The 21,594-nt window shown below is 46.6% G+C and overlaps 5 protein-coding genes across 5 annotated transcripts; 4 read left to right on the forward strand and 1 right to left on the reverse strand.

Moving 5' to 3' along the window:
- Positions 1-978: 978 nt before the first annotated feature.
- On the forward strand, positions 979-2,397 carry N7503_001418 (uncharacterized protein; the record flags this gene model as incomplete). The annotated part of the gene is made up of 4 exons (XM_057060965.1): positions 979-1,182; positions 1,246-1,395; positions 1,454-1,842; positions 1,917-2,397. The coding sequence occupies 4 exons, from the start codon at positions 979-981 to the stop codon at positions 2,395-2,397; spliced, it is 1,224 nt and encodes a 407-aa protein (XP_056924927.1).
- Positions 2,398-2,909: 512 nt separating this feature from the next.
- N7503_001419 (uncharacterized protein) lies at positions 2,910-3,098 on the forward strand (the record flags this gene model as incomplete). Its single annotated transcript, XM_057060966.1, has 1 exon — positions 2,910-3,098. One exon carries the CDS (start codon positions 2,910-2,912, stop codon positions 3,096-3,098), a length of 189 nt encoding a protein of 62 aa, XP_056924928.1.
- Positions 3,099-7,986: 4,888 nt separating this feature from the next.
- N7503_001420 (uncharacterized protein) lies at positions 7,987-10,990 on the forward strand (the record flags this gene model as incomplete). Its single annotated transcript, XM_057060967.1, has 2 exons — positions 7,987-8,432; positions 8,500-10,990. 2 exons carry the CDS (start codon positions 7,987-7,989, stop codon positions 10,988-10,990), a joined length of 2,937 nt encoding a protein of 978 aa, XP_056924929.1.
- A 1,253-nt stretch (positions 10,991-12,243) lies between these two features.
- On the reverse strand, positions 12,244-13,190 carry N7503_001421 (peroxiredoxin; the record flags this gene model as incomplete). Its single annotated transcript, XM_057060968.1, has 3 exons — positions 12,244-12,586; positions 12,659-12,982; positions 13,165-13,190. The coding sequence occupies 3 exons, from the start codon at positions 13,188-13,190 to the stop codon at positions 12,244-12,246; spliced, it is 693 nt and encodes a 230-aa protein (XP_056924930.1).
- A 683-nt stretch (positions 13,191-13,873) lies between these two features.
- Positions 13,874-20,791, forward strand: N7503_001422 (ATP-binding hybrid sensor histidine kinase/response regulator; the record flags this gene model as incomplete). The annotated part of the gene is made up of 3 exons (XM_057060969.1): positions 13,874-13,947; positions 14,009-16,206; positions 16,296-20,791. 3 exons carry the CDS (start codon positions 13,874-13,876, stop codon positions 20,789-20,791), a joined length of 6,768 nt encoding a protein of 2,255 aa, XP_056924931.1.
- Positions 20,792-21,594: the final 803 nt, after the last annotated feature.

A 21,594-nucleotide genomic window follows, 5' to 3' on the forward strand; every position in this document is an offset into this window, starting at 1 on the left:
ACTTGGGAAAGAGTCCAGGACTATCATTGCGCCAGGACAGGGGCCATTTAGTGCTACAGGGATTAGCCATTATTACCCGAAGGAACGAAGCGCACAGATCAATCTGGCTCGAGTAACAAAAGGACTCTAGCCAAAGTACCATCCGTTGTCTGTCGAGGATCTAATGGCCTTTCCTTTCATTCGATTGACAATACGGCATAGACCCAAGTACATATTTGGCCGACGGAAATAGAGTACCTGGAGAGAAGTATGCGAATTGCCCAGGCGGAGGTAATTGCATTAAGGCGGAAGCCACCACAAAAGGAGCTGTCAAAAGGCGGGAAGGGAAGCCTGGGAATGGAATCTCCTCCCCGAGTCTCTCAACCTTTAAACCCCTGATTATGAATTCCACCGATGATCTCGCCATATGCAAGTTGCTAAATTTGGTAACTAGCGTAACGATTTTAGAAAGCACATGCCTTCGGTCCACGCCCACTCAAATGAGCTAAGAAAGTTAGCCCCTCTGTCTCCGCGGGATAAGGTGGGTCACTGACCAACATAGTCGAATAGGAACAGCTTCCTGTTCCACTTGCAAATCCTCCAACTTTAAGTGCACTTTTCCGTGTTACGCGGCCCACTAGTGAAACGTTCGAAAGCCGTTGCGATGGATATATTCTGGACAAATTGGCATTGATATGAAGACCAGCGAATTCACTGTATTTAGACTGCTACCCCCACCTTGCTTAGGGGAGTATTGATGATCTTGGCTCATCCTTCTGCTTTAGCGGACGTTTGGCTCGTTGCGAAATATCAGGGGCGGCAGATCTTATCAGATTTTGTATTGGTGTCGAATTAGGAGCTGCGAAGGGGCGGTTCATCCCGCGCACAGTTTTCATTGAGAATATGGAATTCGCTGTTATACAACCAGATTTCCCATTTGTGCTGCCAGATCGTTGGCCAGTTTCCCTCTGCCCAAGTTGCCGGAAACGAATGTTTGCAATGACAGTGGACCCTGCCATTAAGGCGCTCTTTGGTTCGCCGCCTTCGAATATTAATCTCGATGAGACCTCCGTAGGCAAGAATAACAGAGGGGTCATTGCTATGTTATGTCTGGCTGCCCTTGCTGTGATCACTCGCTTCATTACTCGCATAACATTTCGAACCCCGATTCTGGCTGATGATTATATCATCATTGTCGCTCTTGTAAGTCTTCGACTCGTGTCTTGTGTTGCAAAGGCTGATTACGCATCTTTCAGCTTTGTATAGGTACCACAGCGGGAATCAGTGTTGCAGGTAAGACAAACCACGCTGAATGCCGAGAACTCCACAATATTGAAACTCGTCACAGGGGGTAACTATGGCGCTGGCCACCATGTCTGGTCAATCTCCTTGTCAGCTCTGGAGGAGACCTACTACGTGAGTGTGAATAAATCTGTGGAAACTGTGATGGTACTAACCTAATCATGATTTACAGCTCCTCTACATTTATCCTTACATCTACGCCGGAGCATGCACCGCAACCAGAATCTCGATCCTCATCTTCTACCACCGCATATTTTCGCCATTCGATTCTTGGATGAAGTGGTCTGTCGTGTTTGGCTGGTTTCAGACAATAACCTATCCAATCTACCTCTGGATCTGCATGGGTTGCTTGTGTACCCCGCGGAAGTATTTCTGGCTTCAATTTGGTGGTACTGTGACTGGGACTTGCCTCGATGTTGCCAAGTTCTTCATTGCGGCAGGGATACTGAACATGTTAAATGACTTTATCCTCCTGATGATCCCGTTTCCTCGAATTGCCAAGCTCCAAATGTCGACTAAGAAAAAATTTGCTATCGGTGGTATTATGGCAGTCGGGTTCTTGTAAGATTGTTAAGTCCCTGATGACTGTGAGAAATGTGGACGGACGTGAATAGAAGCTGACCACTTAAACACAGCGCCTGCATCGCGAGTATCATCCGAATTTGGGTTCTCTGGAAATACACCATAACTACCGATGTGACTTGGGCTATGGGACCCCTTTTCATTTGGTCGACCGTCGAGCCGGGCGTCGCCATTATCACCGCCTGTTTGCCTCACCTTGCACCGCTTTTCAAGCTGGCAACTCGGAAAATGACATCCTACAATTCAGAGAATACCGGAGCCGGGCGAGCGTCTGGAAAAGCACAGAGGCTGGGTAGCGGCTCTGGAAGGCAGAAAAGATCTGGCGATCGTGAACCCAATTTTGATTACGGCCTGACCAGCCTGGGGACACAAGCTTATGACGACGAAGTTGGGTTGACTAACTACGTTGGTTCTCCTTCAAATGAAGGGATGAATTCTTCAATTGCTTCGGAAGTGGACGATTACAAACGTTGTCACTCAATTTCCGTCAAGTCTACTTTTGTACAGACTAGTACTACGAGACCTCCTTCGTAGGATTCTCTTCAAAATTTCAGATGATATTCGGATACAAACGGGAAGCAAAGAAATCGATGCCGCACGAACACGTAAATATGCCTCAAGGCCGGGAACGAGACACCCCCGAACAGGTACCTATACTTGAACATGCTCAGATATGTTTGTCAATTCAAGTGAAACTTCATCTCCAAGTCCCCCCATGTCCCTGCTTGAAGATTGTGCTTCGCGTTGGCTTTCCTTTTACATCAATGCCGTTCCACTAAAGCCCGTCCATTCAACAGCTGATTAGCCTTACACCACGACGTTTTGACGTATCCGCGAATGTTGTTCAGCAGCGAGTGATCTCTCGCGAGCGTGTCTGTCTATGCATACTTGCGGTATCTTATTGACTATCAACCCTTATCTATCTCAATCGCGTCATCCATCATTACACGTCGTCTTTTATTCTTGTTCCATCCAGTCGCAAGGACCCACAAACTTCCGCATTCACGCTCCACCCTTACAACCTTATCTCTTCTCCACCCACAATCATGCCCAATCAGGAGGAGCTCAGCAGCCTTCTCGGTGAGCTCTCGATAGATGACGATCAAAACGAATTACACACCTTCGAGCTCCCTGGAGACAACGATGACTTCGACCGAAGATTCTCAAGAATTTCAAGACTTACGGTCCGGCCATCCTCGCAGATGAGATCCATCATCCAATGTACGAAGAGATGAATCTGCGTGATCTGCGCGACTTGCATGACGAAATCACGCAGTATTACAAACTTAATTCCATGAAGCTGTCCGACTATCCAAATGCGACAAGGTTTCTTGACGAGTACATCTCAATGTACACCACAATGGCCGAGCCCAGGCTTGCCCAGTCCCCATGCGCAGCATTTATGTACCTGATGGGTCAACTCATGTCCTATGAGGAACTTCGTGATTAATTCTGGAAGCAGTGCAAGTGCATGGTACTTTAACTGATCCTTTTATCGACGATGACTTTTGTGGAACGATTGAAACCCTTTGAACAAGCCTCCAGGGCCCAGAAACACATTCCACTGACTACGTAACAGTCATTGAACAGCTAAAAGAGAAAGAATTGACACTTTTACGACTTCAACTTCGACTTCAACTTCGACTTTGACTTCGACAGATTTAGTGAAAGTCATAATTGCATTGCGAGCGCTATGTATGCACTATACGATTCGGCGATGATTAGCCCCAGTACGATGTCAGTGTCTGAAGCAGACTTGGTGTTGAAGTTTGACGATGGGGAAATGTACAAAGATCTCGAAGATCTCTATCAACTAAGCGACCCTGGACGACAGTTCCGGTTTACCTCTCCAGGAGACGCCTTCTCTCTTCGAAGAATCTCCATTCAAACCGGGTGCATACAATAGCCGTATCCGCACGAAAGATTCCATCCGGTTACTAGAAGGTTGGCGATAAAAAACTTTGGTGACTAGCGAGAGTATAGGAAGAACCTGTAGGACCCTAAGAGATGGGGAAGCAGGCAACAAAAGGCGATTAGCAAGACCAGGGTTTGATTGGGCTGTTGCTCGCTGGTAATTTACGGTGTACAATACCATCGCTGAATTGATTATCGCTCTTGGCATGGTAATTTTGTAGTATGAAACTCTACGATGCTTACGTTAGATTACGGTGTCCGATAGTCGCCTCGAGGTCGGATGTAGTTATTGGCCTGATTCTGGCCTGATTATTGCCTGATTTAGCTAGATCTGGCTTAGCTCCAAGGTTGAGCTTGACCGCTTTATCCACCGCATTTACGTGATACTGTATGGCAGGCTGTAATCTTAAGACTATTTGATTGGTCTGTACAATAACACAACAACCTCCACCACACCCCCCTACTTCACCTTGCCGTATCTTGACCATCATGCATGGTATGACAATTCCGAGCGATTTTTTTGAATCCTCAGGCTTTCTTGATCATTTTGATAGTAGTCTCGTGATCAACCGGCCTATATTCGAATTGTTTTGAATTAATCAAACCCGTCCTTGATTCTTGTAAGTTTACCCGTTTTCTTCTATGTTTACCTACTAAAATGCCGCCCAGGATTGATCTTTTCGCCTATAAAGAGCTCATTAACGAGCTTATTTAGTAAGAACGCATATATAATAATATCCGCGCTATCCTACGTGATAGATTTTAGCTTTATATAGGTTATACTATCTTTAAATTATATATATAGGAATAGGGTCTTTAAGGACTGGGTAGTATAGTAAGTAAGGCCCGTAAATCAGCTACTATTTAAGAGCGTGTAGACTAGTTACTTCTACGCTTTAAATCTAAGTATATCTATATAATTCTTAAAGCTAAGGGCCTCTTAATGTTAGATCGAACGCTTTAATGGACCTATAAGCGACTAGGTGTGAGCCTTTAAGTAAATAACCAGGAAGAGCGGATTTAGTAAACGTTAACGACTATTTACGCTATCTTAGAAGAATATACTATAGGAGAAATCGAGAGGTTTAGTGATAGAATAACCTATCTCTACCTTTAACGTATAAGGTTATTCCCTCGTTATAACGATATCTTTATAGCGACCTAGGAAATCTAGCTAGACGCTATTATAAGGCGACGACCTAGATCTACCCGCGAGAGGGGCATATACGTCTTATCTAGTCTAAATAATATCTAGTATATAGATAGGTATATAAAGCTTAAACCTTTTAGTATCGAGATATATACCACTATTAATAGATACTCTTAGTATATAATATAGGTCTACGTAGGCGTTAGCGTATATATAGTGGTAAGCGTTATGCGCTAGTATATTAATACTATTACCTATATAGGTTATTAACTAAAGATTATCTACTCTAACTAGGGAATAAAGACCTAACTTCTTACTAATATATACTATAAGATACATCGCTTTAAGGATCCTATAGTTGACGAGCCTCATAAGTACTACTAGTTTGGTTATAGTGTGGATAACTAGCGAATTAAGTTATAGTGGGGATACCTCTTAAAGGCTTATATAGGCCTATTTTATATATATTTTCACAAATTCTATTTATCTCTAGTTAGTTAACTCCTATAAAGCTCGTGCGGGCGAGTCTCGCTAACTCTACCTAACTTAAGTAGAAGTCACTAACTATATATAGGAGTACTTCTATAATCTTATACGCGAGGGTCTCTTTATATCTAAGGACTCTATATCTAACTAAGTTATACTTCTTACGCTATATATACCTCTAGTCTAACGACGAATCTACTCCTAGATTAAGCTCTAGAATATATATATAATTTATAAGTAAAAGGCCTAGCTAGATATAGTAACTAGCGTGCTATATATAAACTATTTCTACCCTTAGGTAGAGCACCTACGCTAGTGGTATATATAAGACCAAAAGTATATATTAAACCCTAAATTAGAGCTTATATAGAGGCTATAGTAAGATGTAGTAGAATAGGACCCTAATAAGTATCTTCTACTACCTATACTAGTATAGTACTAGGTATAACTATAGAATATTAGACTTAAGCTTATAGGCACCCCCTTTAACCCTAAAGAGCCCTATCTCTAGCTCCTTAGTAACCTAAAGTAACTATACTAAGCGGTATATAAGAAGCTTTATATATAAGTATATAACTACTAGAAAAGCGGTAATAACCTAATATTAGATATATATATAAAGCTGACTAGGGTATCTAATTAGTCACCTAGATAGTAAGAGGTATAAGATATAGTAAGATATATATAAGATATCTTAGATACTATAGGTAGTTAGTTAAGACTTTAATTATTATTATTTAAATAAATCATATAGTTCTAAATAATATAGAGACTCTAGTATATAAGGAATCTTTTATATTTTTACTTATAAATTATATATAAATAACTATTAAAATATTGATTCTAGCGCTCTCGCTAAGTGAGATATCTACGCTAGAGGGAATTCTCGCTAAAATCAGGCTAACTTTATTATCTATACCTATACCTATACCTATACCTATACCTCTACCTCTATCTCTACCTCTATCTCTACCTCTATCTCCACCTCTAGTAGTAATAACTCTACTAGTACCTATAGCTACCCAGATTACTATAGCTACCTCTAAAGGGCGGTTTAGGGCTCTATAAGCTAGGATAGCTAGTGCGATAAGATTAGGTATAGTAGTATATATAAACTCAAATTTAACTAAAATCTCTAAGTCTCTACGCCTATAAGCTAAAGAGATATAAATTTTAGTATCTTTTTACCTCTAGGATAGTCTTAAGCTAATTAAAATACTTTCTAAAGGTCTAGGCTTTATATATAGGAATAAGAGATAAAGAAAATATATACTAATCGCTTTCTACTCTAAATAGCTATCTTCCTAGTGATACTTTACCTAGCTAATCGAATCCTTAATATTAAAGAGTTTATAATATAGAAAATCCTTCTAATCATACTAGTAGACGATTTAGGTTTTACGCTAAGATATATAGATAAGCTTAAGCTCGCTAGTATAATTAAGAAGCTATCTAGAGGAAAGAAGCTAATACCTTATATTATAATAGGTCTTAATAGGTATATATACTACTCTATTAAGGACCTTATTAATAAGGCTAAGACGAAGGTATTTACTATGCTCTTAGTGCGTTGGTAGATACTATAAATCGATGTTATTAAGGATAACTAAGTCTTTAATACTAGGCTTAACGAGCTTATTATAGTAGAGGATGTAGAGACCGTAGATATAGAGCGTAAGGAAAGAGGGATAGCACGGGACGGTAGGGAATATAGGCTAATATCCTCCTTGGTTATTTCGTCACCCTCTCTATAAGAGGTATCAACGTCCTCGCTAATGACAACGCTAATCAAGGGCCTAAAGGCGCTAGCGAGGGGCTAGAGAGCAGTAAGTGCGAGGGGTCAGAGAGCAGCGCTAGCGAGGGGTTAGTAAGTAGCGCTAGCGAGGGGTTAGCGAGCAACGCTAGCGAGGTCCTCTTAGAAGCGAGCACTTACTACCTCACCCGCTCGCCGTAGTCTATGGAGACGGGTTATAGATCACCTACAGTCAAGCGAGGCCTAACCTCCTGAGTTACTCGAGATTACACGTTTTGTATGGGGTTTAATTACTTCATTTTTGATAGTCCGAATTGCATGTGCGATCTATGTTACTAAGCGGGGGCAATTGTAAAATTGTAGGTTAAACTGCAGGTAGAACTGTAGGAAAAATCGCACATTTGAGCCTCCACAACCTTTGATTTAACCTGCAATTTTACTATGGCAATCAGAATGGGGGTTTCTTGCTTATATAAGCGTTGGACTTGGTGATTTTGACTGATCTTTCTCTATGTATTGGTAATTCCAGTATTCTAACCTTTCTGCCAGCATAAAAATCAGGCCAAAATGCAAAATTAGTCATCCGACCTCGAGGCGACTATCGGACACCGTAGTTAGATTAACTGTAAACACATTACGCAGCAAAGTCTAGTCCAGATCAGCCCTTCTGTCCCCTCATTTCTCTAGCTGTCACATACTCGAGAACTTCATTTCTCCACCCTCCTAGCTGCATCTTTCCAGAATCTCATTTTAGTCGTGAATAACTCCGAGAACTTCTAAGTACTTGCAGAGGAGCCCAGGACCCTGGGTCGAAATCAAAATGGCCACAGTCGATCAGGAGATCGCCATATCAGTGACAGCTCCAGAACTGGTTGTACAGTTTCTTCATGCCGGCATTCATCTTGTCGGCCAACTTTATGGAATCCATAGTCTTTCAATTGATGAAGATCCTGTCGAGGGATGGGATACATGCAACCTGCACGCCCAGTTGACCATTCTGAGCGACAGCATAGCGCATGATTGTCCAAGGAATATTGGACCGCTATCGGAACAACACCAGGCACTGGATGACCTCCGCACCACCTGTCAACTCACTCTCCTGATTATTTTATCTCGCCTGGGGCTGATACAGGACCTCGGGCCCGATGCACCCCTACATGTCGGGGAACTGCAGAAGTTTTGGCCTCGAGAAGACGTGGAAGCATTGGAAGACCGCATAATTTTACTGAAGTTGAGATTGGAGGAGGCGACTCTGTCAGCGCAAAAGTACGTTTCTAGATCATTTCTTATCGCGGAATAGACCTTTGGATGACTAACCGCATTGAACAAACAGCCCAATCATTGATAGTGACGCACTCCTCTACTTGGACATTAGTCGAGGCAGAAAAACGCCTATAAACCTTCATACACAAGACAAAAGACCAAAGATAAACGAAAGGTCCTCCAAACCTAGCATTGTGACAATTATCGGCAAAGATGCTGCGAGTGGTCAGAACGCAGTGGAATTTGAGGTTGATAAGGTCTACTCAGAGGACACGGTATTTACAGACCACGAGACTACTATCCAAGATGTTTTGATGGAAGCTATAAGATTTTCATCGATGACTGATCGAGAGGAAAGTGTCGCTGTCGCACATAGCAAGACATTTGACTGGATATTCGACTCCGATAAACAGAACCCCCTCTTGCAAGAGTTGCAGTCAAGGAATTCTCTCAGTGGCTGGTTACAAGATGGTGAGCACCAAGAGGGTATCTACTGGATTAGCGGCAAAGCAGGATCCGGAAAGTCTACCTTAATGCGTTTTGTGATGCACCATGCCAGAACCATGAGCTTACTTCGCTCATGGGCACGGAATGAGCGACTCATCACCGCCGGCTTTTATTTCTGGATTAGCGGTACCTTGGAGCAGAGGTCTCAGACTGGCTTGCTACGCCATCTTTTAGCCCAATTACTGGACCAGCAAAGATATCTCATCCCAATAGTCTTTCCGGTGAGATGGGAACACCTTCTATCTTTGAGTACACGGGAACGCGTGAAGGCCTCGATCTCATGGGACCTTCTTGAGCTTACAGCTGCATTAAAATCATTTTTGGATTACGCAGGCCGGGGAGGCAAAGTTTGTTTGTTCATTGATGGGTTAGATGAATTCGCAGGCGACCATCAGCAAATCGTGGAATTTTTCAAGGATTGCGTTGCTTCGTACCCTCACGTCAAAATTTGTCTATCTAGTCGACCCCTTCCCACTTTTCGTGCGGCTTTTGGAACGAATCCCGGCCTTGAGCTCCACGAATTGACCCGTAAAGATATGCTTCACTTTGCCCAGGATCATCTACATGGTGACCCCTTGATCAGCCAAGTCCTCTCCAAAGATGAAGAAGCGGCATCAAAGCTTATCAAGAGCGTTGTTACGGGGGCGGAAGGTGTTTTTCTCTGGGTTGTGCTTGTGGTTCAATCCCTACTGCGCCGTGGAAACTATCGAGATGTTTGGCAAATGCATGAATTTCTGGGACAACATCCCACCGACTTGGATGACCTATTCACATACTTCGTGTTTGATTCTGCATCGAAACATCAAACTTCGATGGCTTCACGCCTGTTTCAGCTCATTCAGGCTAGACAAGAGGCTTGTTATGCTACTCGACAAGAAGATACAGCATCAACGAACCTCTGGGAATTTGCTCTTGCCGACCAATTCGAGGAAATTGTGGATCATATTCCAAAAGATGTGCAACAGGCAAGCGATCAAGATATCACCCGGATAGTTGAAGTAACCGAAAGTCGACTGTCTAGGGAATGTGCAGGGTTGATAGTGACTCACACCTCAGGCTTGTCAACAAGCATACTTCAGCGCAATATGCCATCGCTGGCACAGCAACTAGGCTATAAAAAGGTATCCTACGTCCATAGGACCGTGAAGGATTTCCTCTCACTACCTCCTATTCGATCCCGCCTCTTGGAGCCCATGATAGGATCCAGTTTTGAGCCCCATACGTCGCTTCTCTCCTCTATTATCTTCCAGTTCAAATGGCCCTTAGATGAATTCCATCCCAATCGACAGATAGACGACCGATGGCCCAACATAATCCTTGCTTTTACTCATGCACGATTGTCCCCAAATACTTGGCAGTCGCAGCTGGTACTTATTCCCGAGTTGGACAGAGTCCTGTGTCAGCATTGGGTGTCTCGCAGTTCGATTGAACATGATCATTGGGCACGAAGCCTTTTTTCATCTTACGAGAAACGAAAGAATATGAGCTTTCCTAATGCATTTTTCTCACTATCTGCTAAGTTCGGCCTAGCAACCCTGATACGTGAACGCATTTGGGAAGATGATAGCATATCGCAAGGCAGTGATAGCGGGATACCCCTTCTCAGTCATTCCATCGAGCTTCTCGCCAGTAGGCGACAAAGCGTGTACCCTTTATCCAGTCCAGAAATAGTCGGTGAAATTCTCACGAGTGGTGCCAATCCGAACCAGTCTTACCAAGGTCTGAATGGAAAATCCCAGACGCCATGGCTGGTTGTCCTGGATTATCTCAGAGAGGCAGATCGTCGCCAGTGGATTGGGTACTATGACACCAGTGAAGATGGCGCCTCTCGTCTGTCGGCGATCATTTCACTATTCATTCAGCACGGTGCCGACCCGAATGGGTTGCTTGTTGAGACCAAATTTGATCCGTCAGCTTCTGCCCTGGAAATCCTGACTGCCATATACCGGAAATATGCTGCTCCAGAATTTGGCCGACTACGCAAGGTATTGATTGAAAAAGGAGCCAAGGAGCGAGCAGGAAATGACATTATGTATCAAGTGTATGGTAGTTAGTGTGGCAAGGCGCAGACACCACACAAAGGGCACATCCTTCTCTTCTTAAAAGCAATGTCTTTGTTGTTGAAAGGATTTCTAGGGCGCCTCAATCCCATGACATACCTCACTCTTTCCGAAATATACTATTGTTACTGCTCATCGATCAATGGTCGCGTGTTCCTCTATTACACCATGGCCTTTTCCGCCCCGAGATAGAATGGTAGAATATGACTATATCTCTGCTTTTAAGTGATTGCATTGAATAACTTTCTCGAGCAAATATATATAGCCTCCAGAGCTTACACGATGAGAACATTATTGTCTCTTCACGCCCGTTTTCGTGGCCACCTAACTGAAGATTATGGATGCACCTTGTAACTTCCAAGGTTGCTCAGCCCACTGAATATGATCATTTCGTTACTGCACGTCCCATCTTCTTGCCATCTTCCTTCAACCAGTCCGGTAAACCTTTCATTTCCTGGCCTCCCTTGGATTTATACGGGTATCCGAGGAACAACGAACAATTCACCTGGGCACTAGCCCAGCCTGGTCGTAGCAGTTGACTCGCTGTGGCTTTCGTGGATCCGACGACTCTTTAGAACCGTTCTTCAACGCCATCGAGATCAAACTTTAAGTCGCTCATGAAGCTTGCTTTGTCTCTCTGCCGACACTGATAGTGGTAGAAAGGAAAGCGCCCAATAGAAGTCGAAGGCTCTAAAGCAAAGGTCGATGAATGACATCTACGCACTACCCCGGCGGTCCAATCCTCAATCTCTTTGATCTTCTTTCCAATTGTTAAAAGAAGAAAGAGCTTCGGTATTTCTGGGGGATACCGACATTCCGTGTAATCCGCGACCATCGATTGGCGGTTCTTCCAAGAACCTACAAGATGCCCTTCGAGAGAAAGCCAGCCGCAACAAGAGGGCCAGGGTCAATAAGACGACTGTAATATATGCGTCAGTCATAATCATGTACGAGAATCTAGAAGCTTTCGAGACCAGCCTAATACGATTGGAAAGATATTTCAAGCTTTTTCCATCTGTATTAGAATACTGCCGAGAACAGGAAGCCAGGGCAGCGTGACAATAATGAGTATAACTCGTTGAGCAAGAAATTTCGCGAAAGAATCTCTGAGTAACCGAATTCGATCCATCCTGTGAATAGAACTCGAAAATACTATAGAAGCTGACGTCCCTCACCCACCTGTTCGACCAGAAATGTCTCGTTACGATCGCCAGTCACACTATAAATTTACCTATCCTTATTTGACATTACTCGCGAGGGAGGATGTCATCTTTCGCCAACGGGGTGAATCGCAAGTACGGTTTGACCGCTGTCATATCCGGGTACTTGGTCTTGGCATCTTCATCACTAACACTAACAGGGACGACCACATTGTCACCGGGCTGCCAGTTAACGGGCGTGTTGATGCAATATTTGTCGGTAGCGAGTAAAGAGTCAATAACGCGGAGCAGTTCGGGCGTGTTACGCCCCGTAGAGGCGGGATAGGCCTGGATCAGGCGGATGACCTTGTTTGGGTCGATAATGAAGACGGACCGGATGGTGTAGGCGATTCCTCTGGAGTCCACATTGGTGGTATCTTGGTGATCCAACCTAATTGAGTGTGTAAGTGTTAAGAGTACCTAGCTGCGAACGCGAAAGAGAAAAAAAAAAGAAGCCACTAACATATCATAGGCAAAAGCGATCTGGCGATCCTTATCGCCGATAACGGGAAAGGTCAAGGGACATCCCGCAATCTCAGAAATGTCGTTGATCCAGCCATCGTGCGACTCAATGGAGTTGGCCGAGAGTCCAATGAGTTTAACGTGGCGCTTGGTGAATTCAGGCTCGTGCTTTGCCAACGCAGCTAATTCGGTTGTACAGACGGGGGTGTAATCCTCCGGGTGAGAGAACAGGATCACCCAGTCGGTGCCCGCCCACTCGTGAAAGTCGATGGGCCCGATAGTGGTTTCCGCTTGAAAGTTGGGGGCAATTGACCCCAAACGGAGACTAGTAGACGGCGCAGGAGGTTAGAATTCAGGTATCACTTGATGATGTTGGCAAGAAATACCGAATTATGACAGGACAGCAAGGGTAAGGAAGAGGCTAGGGAACCATTTGTCTTGGTGGGGGAAGGGGTGTAACGGCAGAAAACAAATGCCGGAGGGGATAAGTAGAAGTTTCACACTTACGGGGCGGCTCTCGTCTCTCCTGACATTGCGGGGGTGGCGACGACTGTGAGCTAGAAGACAAGGGAGGAAGAAGAGGCTAAGATCAAGATCTAATTAAGGTGACCAATACAAGAAGGATAATCGTGGACGGAGAATGGACACTTTCAGATTCAGATGGAAGATCAGGAAACTGCCGGTTCTAGATTCGATCTTTGTCATTCGCTTCCCCACTCAAGATCGCAAGTAGTCGGCAAAGGTGGATATTGGCAATTCGAGGACCTGTCAGATTGCTTTTCTTATTCATGTCTCTTCGTGAGTGTAGAGACCAGAGCGGGTGCAAGGCTTGGGAGACTCAACCACGCGATCCAACATTCAACGGTTATCGTTTCGCGGGGAAAAACCACCTCGGTGGCATTGGGTGGCGTTTAAAAAAAACGGACAAAGAAAAACAAAACCGGTTTTCCGAATCGTTCTGCCGCTCCGCTATTCTGCCTGTCACTTTCCGTCTTCGCTTCAAAGGCAAATATGCCAAATAATCGAACGGACTATTTCGCTTCCACCGTCAATCACACTGGTCTGCTTGCTTTTCTGTGTTAATAGCGGGAGAACCTGGTCTCACGCGAAAACCACGACGACCATGACACCGTCCGCAAATTGATCCTTCCACCCGTTTATCAGCCCTCCGTTTGCCCTTGCGGCACAAACAGGCTCAAAGCCTCCCACTAGACCGATGGAAAAATTGAATGCCCTGGTGGCTTATACCTGGGATGAGTCGAGGCAATATCGCTCAAGCTATGGCGTATGGTGCGTGAACCAAATCCCAGTTTCCAGACGAAAAGAAAGTTTTTGCTGAAGCGTCTCTTAGGCACGTATTTGGTACCAAGCACCTCGATACCCTTCGTTCGGATGATACTCATCCCGGTCGCCTCCGAAATGTGTCCTCTCCCGGCGATCTGAGCAGTACATCTGCCCCATATGGTCTAGGAAGGGATGGCGACGTCGAGGACCAGCGCAGAGGAGCAGGAAAAACGATCGAAGTGGTGGCGCGCATTGGTGAGAATCGGGTCCAGGAAGAAAGAATGCAAGAGGAGTATCAGATGCTGGCATCTGTTGCCGCTCCTCACCGCGAATATTTTCTGCGGCCCGTAGAGATGCAGCGCATACCCAATCTCGATGATGACCACATGTCATCGCTCCTGATCTGCATTTACGAAGATCCCGGTCCCAATGATCTTCTGCGCTACGTCGATTGCGGCGCGACCTGGTATCAGTTGCGCCCTGAAGAAGCGAGTCACAACGAGACCCATGACACGGACTCGCGTCGATCCGATCAGGACGAGCTTATGCCCTTGTCAACATTTGTGGAATTTGCCATAGGTGCGGCAGAGTGTACACAAATACTGCATAGCCAGGAGATTGTCCATGGGCAGATTCGGGGAGAGGCATTTCATTTCAACCAGGAGACCGGTCGCGTGCGCTTGATCCATCTCGGAGCGAGTCTCCAGTCCTACGGTACTAGACGGGTGAGTGCCGACTGGTCAGCCTTGGAGAACCAGAACGATGCCACGGTGCATATGTCCTATTTGAGTCCCGAGCAAACTGGCCGGACGCTGATCCAAGCTGACAGTCGCGCCGATATCTACTCCGTTGGTATCGTCCTCTGGAACGCTCTCGTCCGCCAGACTCCGTTCGGGAGCAAGTCTCCCATGGCAATCATCAAGGAGGTGCTTGGACAGGAGCTACCATCAGTACTAACCTTCCGATCCGACGTGCCAGAGGTCTTTGCACGAATCATCGCCAAGGCGACGGCAAAGAGTGTCTCGGAACGATACAACTCTGCCCGTGGTCTGCGACACGACCTTGTGGAGGTACGGGAATTGCTAGCAGCGGGAGATGCGGCAGTCCTGAAGAGCTGGGAAGTCGCCGGCAAGGATGTTTCCCCGTTTTTCGGACTCCCACGCACGATGGTGGGTCGGGCAGTCGAGCGGGATGCAATTGTCGAGGTCCTGGATCGTACTCTGAGATTGTATCAGAGAGGCAGAGATCTTCACTTGTCGTCACTGCCGGAGGACCAATTTGCAACGTTTACCGTCCCTCCGTCACCCGGAAATACTCCCGGGGAAGGGGTAGCCAATGATTTGGCCGATGAACTTCCCAGCTTCCCCAGTTCCATGAGCGAGACATCCGCTGCGGTCACCCAATCATATCTAGCTAATACGAGCCGCATGCGCTCCCCCAGTGATTCGGTCTGCACCTCAAGCGATGGTAGTGAGTCCGATCCTGCCCTCCTAGAGAGGAAGGGACTAGAGAAGCGATTGTCAACCTCCTCAATCGACAGCTCCAGTGGCGAAGGTAGCACCCGATCAAGTGACAATGCAGGAAGGGCAAGTTCTCATGGCATAGCGGGGCCGAAAGGTTTATGCGAGATCATCAGCATTGAGGGAGGGGCTGGTTTGGGCAAGTCTCGGCTGATCGCGTCGGTTCAGAGTGAAGCCCGGCGAAAAGGCTTCTTTGCCAGCGCTCGATTCGATGTCTCAGACAAAGAGCGGATGCGTCCTGTTTTAGACTTGTTTTCCAGTCTGTTCCAACAGGCATTCTCGGAAAATATGAATGAGCCTAGTTTCCTGCCAATGTTGCGAAATCACATTGGATCTACATGGAACACTCTGCATGAGATCTTAGGCCTGCCCAGATTTCTTCTCGGTTCGGGCTCCAACTTGCCAGAACAGGTGCCGAACAAGTATGCTCATACGAATCTCGTATTACCCACCCGCCGTTCATCACCCGAGAATGCTGGTACGAAGAGTTCTCGGGAATTTCTCCGGACTGGATCCTCTACCAAGTCTTTACCACTTGCACGGACATTACTGAACATTCTGCGGGTTTTCACGCGTTATAAGTTGGTTTGTCTCTGCCTGGATGACGTTCACCTAGCGGATGAAGAATCGTTGGAATTCATCACCCAGATGATGTCTGCTCGAATCAGAATGGTGGTGATACTGGCGTCTCGACCCGAAACTGCTTCCTCGGATCTGATGAAGCGGATATCTCATAACAGTGAAGGTAAATCACCCACATTCTTTCTTCAACTTGATTATTATACCACTTGCTGTCTGTCTTATTATGATTTATCATGCTTACCAGTATAGCAGTTCTGACTGGAAGGGATGTAGCCATTACTACCATCCCACTCAATTCGCTCAGTGAAGACTACGTGATGCAATATGTAGCAGATACTTTGTCTTTGTCTGTCCCTGTTATCTGGCCCCTGGGGGCATTCATTCAATCAAGGACTAATGGGAACCCCTTTTACGTCCGTGAGATTTTGACTGATTGTCACAAACATGGATTCATCTGCTATGATTTCCATGAAGGGCTCTGGATATTTGATCTTAGGCGTATCTCGGAGCATTTCAAGGCGGACAGCTACGACGACGCCGCGTTCGATGATTTCTTAGGCAGGCGCTTAAGTAGTCTTTCGCCTATCTGCAAGTCCATCTTGGCCTGGGCATCCGTTTTAGGCATGACCTTCTCGTTCCAATTGGTCCAAAGGCTTCTCGCAACCGATCGGTCGACTTCCGATTCTGGCTTGCCTGAGCGAGAAGTGTATCAAGGTCTGCAGACGATCATTCAAGCCCACGTGATTGTGCCCACAAAGGAACATGACGTATTTGCCTTCACCTATAGCCATTACATGCATTTCGCAGCGTCATTCCACACGAGAGACAAAGATCATGTGAATTTCATAATAGCACAAGTGCTGTTTCAATATCATATTCATGACGACAAATATCGCAGCATGTTGGCATCGGCGGTTATCGAATCAGCACCGATCATCAAAGGCTACGTTGCAACAAGAAAGCCCTTCAGGAACTTCCTGATCGAGTACGCAAACGCTGCAAGTAAGACTGGACTACGCTCGACTGCTATAAACTCGTACGCGAGCTGCATCGTACTGCTCCAAGACGACATATGGAAAGACGACATTGTGGATGTGAGCTACGGTGAGACTTTGCAATTATTCACGTCTGCTGCTGAATGCTACCTGTTTCAAGGACAGCATGACGAAGCTAGCCACTTATTGCATGCTATACTCTCCAATGCTCGGAATCCAGTGGACAAGGCTCCCGCCTGGATTTTGCAATCTCGAATGCTTGCACAATTGGGTGACTCTACTGGTGCTTTCAATTCCTTGAGGGAATGCCTCATGGCTCTAGACATCACGATTGATGAAGATCCGACGTTTCCTAAATGTGACAAAGAACTTCGACGGCTATGCGAGGCCGTTTCCGCTGTTCAACCTGAAGCCGTTTTCGAGACGGACCTTCTTGAGCATCCCGCCTTGGCTGCTGCTGGGGCGGTTCTCCTGGAGGCTACTAGCGCGGCTTTCTGGTCAGACACGCTGACCTTCTACCATATGACACTTGTCATGGTTGACGCCTACCTCTCGCGTGGTCCTTTTCCCCAGGCAGGCTTGGGACTTATGCAGTTGGCTATGCTAGCAATCACTCGAGACAACGCGTTCGGATTCGCAAAACACTGTGGGGAACTGGCCCTGGCACTGATTGAACAGTCCAAAGACCCACATACTGTAGGACGTGGCATTGGTCTATACTCCACTTTTGTCGGCCATATTCAACATCATGTCCAGTCTTCAATATTGCAACTAGAAGGGGCAGTGGATTCCTCTATCCGTGCTGGTGACCGAATTGCCACCATCTTGAACTCCGGATTCTTGGCTACGATGAAGTTCTTTGCCTCCGAAAACCTGGCCGAGCTGGAGACCTTTTGCGTCGACAGCTGTCTGGATATCCCCTCCTGGCAGACAGATACTGCCGGCGGTACGATCCTGATCACAATTTGCCAGCTCAGTCGTGCTTTGCAAGGGAAAACATATACACATGACCCGTTCAGGGTCATGAGTGACAAAGAACACAATTCGGCTGCATATAAGTCTTGGCTAGTGACAACCATCAACAATAGCGATCGGCCGCTAATGCTCTATGAGAGCATGGAGATCGCACCGTTATATCTGTACGGCCACTATGAGCGAGCAGTAGCACTGGGGAATTCTTGTCTCAAAAAGATCAACGCCATTTGGTCCGCACGAACAACACGATTTCTCATGTTCTTCCATTCCCTTGCCCTAGCCGGATGTGTTTGGACCCGGAAGCAGCAACAACTCAATCCCGCATACCGTGCATGCTCCCCCCAGCTTGCGTCCGACGTCCATGGGCGATCTTTCGAGACGTTTTTCGAGGAAGAGATGACAGGCCTAGCAAGGATGTTGCGATATTTTAAGCGCAAGATTGAACAGTGGCAGGTCATCACAGACGTGAACTATCTGGCATGGACTAAACTTCTGGGCGCTCAAATCGCCGAGATGGAGGGTGACCAAAGCGCTGCTCTTCGTTACTATCAAGAGGCAATAGACCACGCTTCAAAGCATGGATTTGGTTTCGAAGAAGCCCTTGGCCATCATTTGTTAGCTGGACATCTGATGCGTGAAGGCTCTTCACTATTAGGCACATTGACTCTGAAGGAGGCAGCTGGCCTCTACCGACGAATCGGGGCTACGGGAGTGGCTGATTATATCCTGAATTCCCATGATCTGGAGCAGCAGAAGAAAATGATGACACGAGAAGCCGCTACTCAAACTGAATCAAACGACAATATTACACGGAGTGGCCCTCAGGTGTCCGACCCTCGGATTGACGAAACACCGAACACGGGAGGGTTCATGGTAGAGCCTGACCTCCATATTCTTGATCTCACCTCCATCCTCGAAGGATCGCAAGTGATATCTAGCGTTTTAAGGGTTGATGAGCTGCTCCGGACAATGTGCAAAATCATCATGCAGAGTTGCCATGGTGTTGCTACTATGGCGGCCATTATTACCAAGGAGGACTTGACAAATGGGTGGGCCGTGGCAGCCAGTGGCGACGCTGCTGGCACCATAAAAGTACATGATCCCCCGACACCGGTTGAACAATCCCATCTTGTCGCGAACAGCATTGTGAATTACTGCGTTCGCTTTCGCGAGTCTGCGTATTTACCGGATGTATTGCAGGATCCACGATTCAGCAACGTTGGTGAAGCGTGGGCAGCTCACAATCCCGTTAATAAATCCGTCGTGGCATTGCCCATCTCTTACGGTGGCGAAGAGAATGAGCCCATCGCTGTTCTGTATCTGGAAGGACCGCCCAACGCCTTCTCGTATCGCAATCGCGTCGTTTTACAGTTGCTCGTCGTCCAACTCGGAATCAGCTATTCCAATGCACTGACCCTCAGGGAAGTCGAACGGGTATCCACCATCAACCAATCCATGGTAGAAGTTCAGAAGGAGGCATTGGCGGAAGCGATGAAGGCCGAGCAAAAGGCGAACATTGCTACCGCGGAGGCTCTGCGTCATGCTCAGCTAGCCGAAGAGGCCGCCAAGGCCAAAAGCATATTTCTCGCCAATATATCCCATGAGCTACGAACGCCACTCAATGGTGTTATTGGCAACTCGGAGCTTCTGCTTGGCAGTCCACTATCGGAGCAGCAACTGGAAATAGCAGATTCGATTCGAATTTCAGGGAATCTTCTGCTTACCGTGATCAATGACATCCTCGACTTCTCCAGAATTGAAACGAACAAAATGCAGTTGCATATCGTCTCCTTTGATGTCGAAAAACTGGTCAGGGAGGTCGTTCGATCAATGCCGGCTGTCGGTAGGAGTAAACAAGGCCCCAACGGTGTCCGCATTGTACAGGATGTCAAGCCACCCCAAACCCACGTGTATGGGGATCCCTTGCGAATACAGCAGATTCTGTGCAACTTACTCGGCAACAGCCTGAAGTTCACCGATACAGGGTCCATCACGATAGGATGCAGGGCAGACAATGAAACCGAGGATTCTGTTTGTCTTTCTTTTTGGGTGACAGACACGGGCATTGGCATCCCAGCGCGACTCGTACAGCACTTGTTCAAGCCGTTCACCCAAGCTGATGCCAGCACCGCACGCCGCTTCGGAGGCAGTGGTTTGGGCCTCAGTATTTGCAAATCTCTTGTAGATCTGATGGGAGGCAATATCGAACTCAAGAGCGTCGACAAAGTCGGCACGAATGTGTCTTTCTCGATCATCGTGCAGAAGGTTAATCCCGGCTGCTCAGGGACTAGTACTCCAAAAACGCTCGTGCTCCCTGACAACTCAATAAGCTCGCTCAACAAAGCAGCTCCGGATTGCAATGGCCTTTCCCAAATCCCCATCTCCAACCTTCGCGTCTGCATCGCGGAAGACAATTTCATCAACCAGAAAATCACGTTGCAGTTCCTCAAAAAGCTAGGATTTACCCTAGTAGATGCCTATAATAACGGCCTTGAAGCGGTGGAGGGCATCCAAAAAAAGGCTAGTGAGGAGCAACCGTATCACATGATCCTGATGGATGTCCAGATGCCTGTCATGGACGGTTATGTTGCCACACGTCGTCTGCGCAGTGATACGGTGGATGCTGTGAGGCGTATCTTGATTATTGCCCTTACAGCCTCGGCGATCCAGGGCGACCGGGAGAAATGTCTGGATTCAGGAATGAACGATTACCTGTCGAAACCGGTTCTTTTGGCTGCTCTGAAGGCAAAGTTGGATCAATACTTCCAGATCAACTGATCTGGTCTGACCGTATACATTATGGGACGACCGATCTATGCATTCGCTCGCGGGCCGCTACACTTGGGCAATCCTCTACCCTGGCCCTCACCAAGTTGATTAACCTCTAAGGCAGAATTCGAATCCGCTCTCAGTCTAGTGTATGGTTGTTTATAATCACCTGCTGACGTTGAACGCCAAATGCCCCTCTCAACCAACAACTTCGTCGCCGCCTACAGGGATCCTCAAGAAGGCTTGTTTGTCTCGTTAGGACCCGTCGAAAGGTTGCCCGATAGGAACACCCACTTCCGTCTCATGGTCACGGAACGGGCCACTCGCTGTATGGCTTAATGGATGAGGATAAAAGGACAAGGAGGTGGTGACACGAATCCTAATCAACAAATGTCAAGGGATGTGTGTTCATTATATAGTGAGCTGGTTCTTCCATCCCTACCAGCGCTATCCGGCCAGATTCCACTGTTTAAGAGAATAAGTCGATTAAACTATATATAATATTAGACTGGAAAGTACTAGCTTCCAGCAAGGTACGGGCAATCGTTTGCTGATAAGCGAACTGGTGCTCCTAAGCCAAATTCAAGCACAGGACGCTAATATACGTCTTGTTTGTTAGTGATTGGCCTTACATCATAGCAGTAATAGTAGTAATAGCTTTCATTTGCCCAGTGTAGCTTGCCTCTAGCAATGGCTAATATGTGCGGTGCTGCTAAGCCTGCCAGCAGCGAGGTAATGGTGCGCAGCACCCGGGTATGCATGGCATGGAGTTGAATTTAGGGTTTGCCCACTCGCCTCAGCTGCCCACGAGT

Source organism: Penicillium pulvis, assembly GCF_028828015.1.
Source record: "Penicillium pulvis strain IBT 33274 chromosome Unknown contig_12_segment0_segment0, whole genome shotgun sequence".
NCBI lineage: Eukaryota > Fungi > Ascomycota > Eurotiomycetes > Eurotiales > Aspergillaceae > Penicillium > Penicillium pulvis.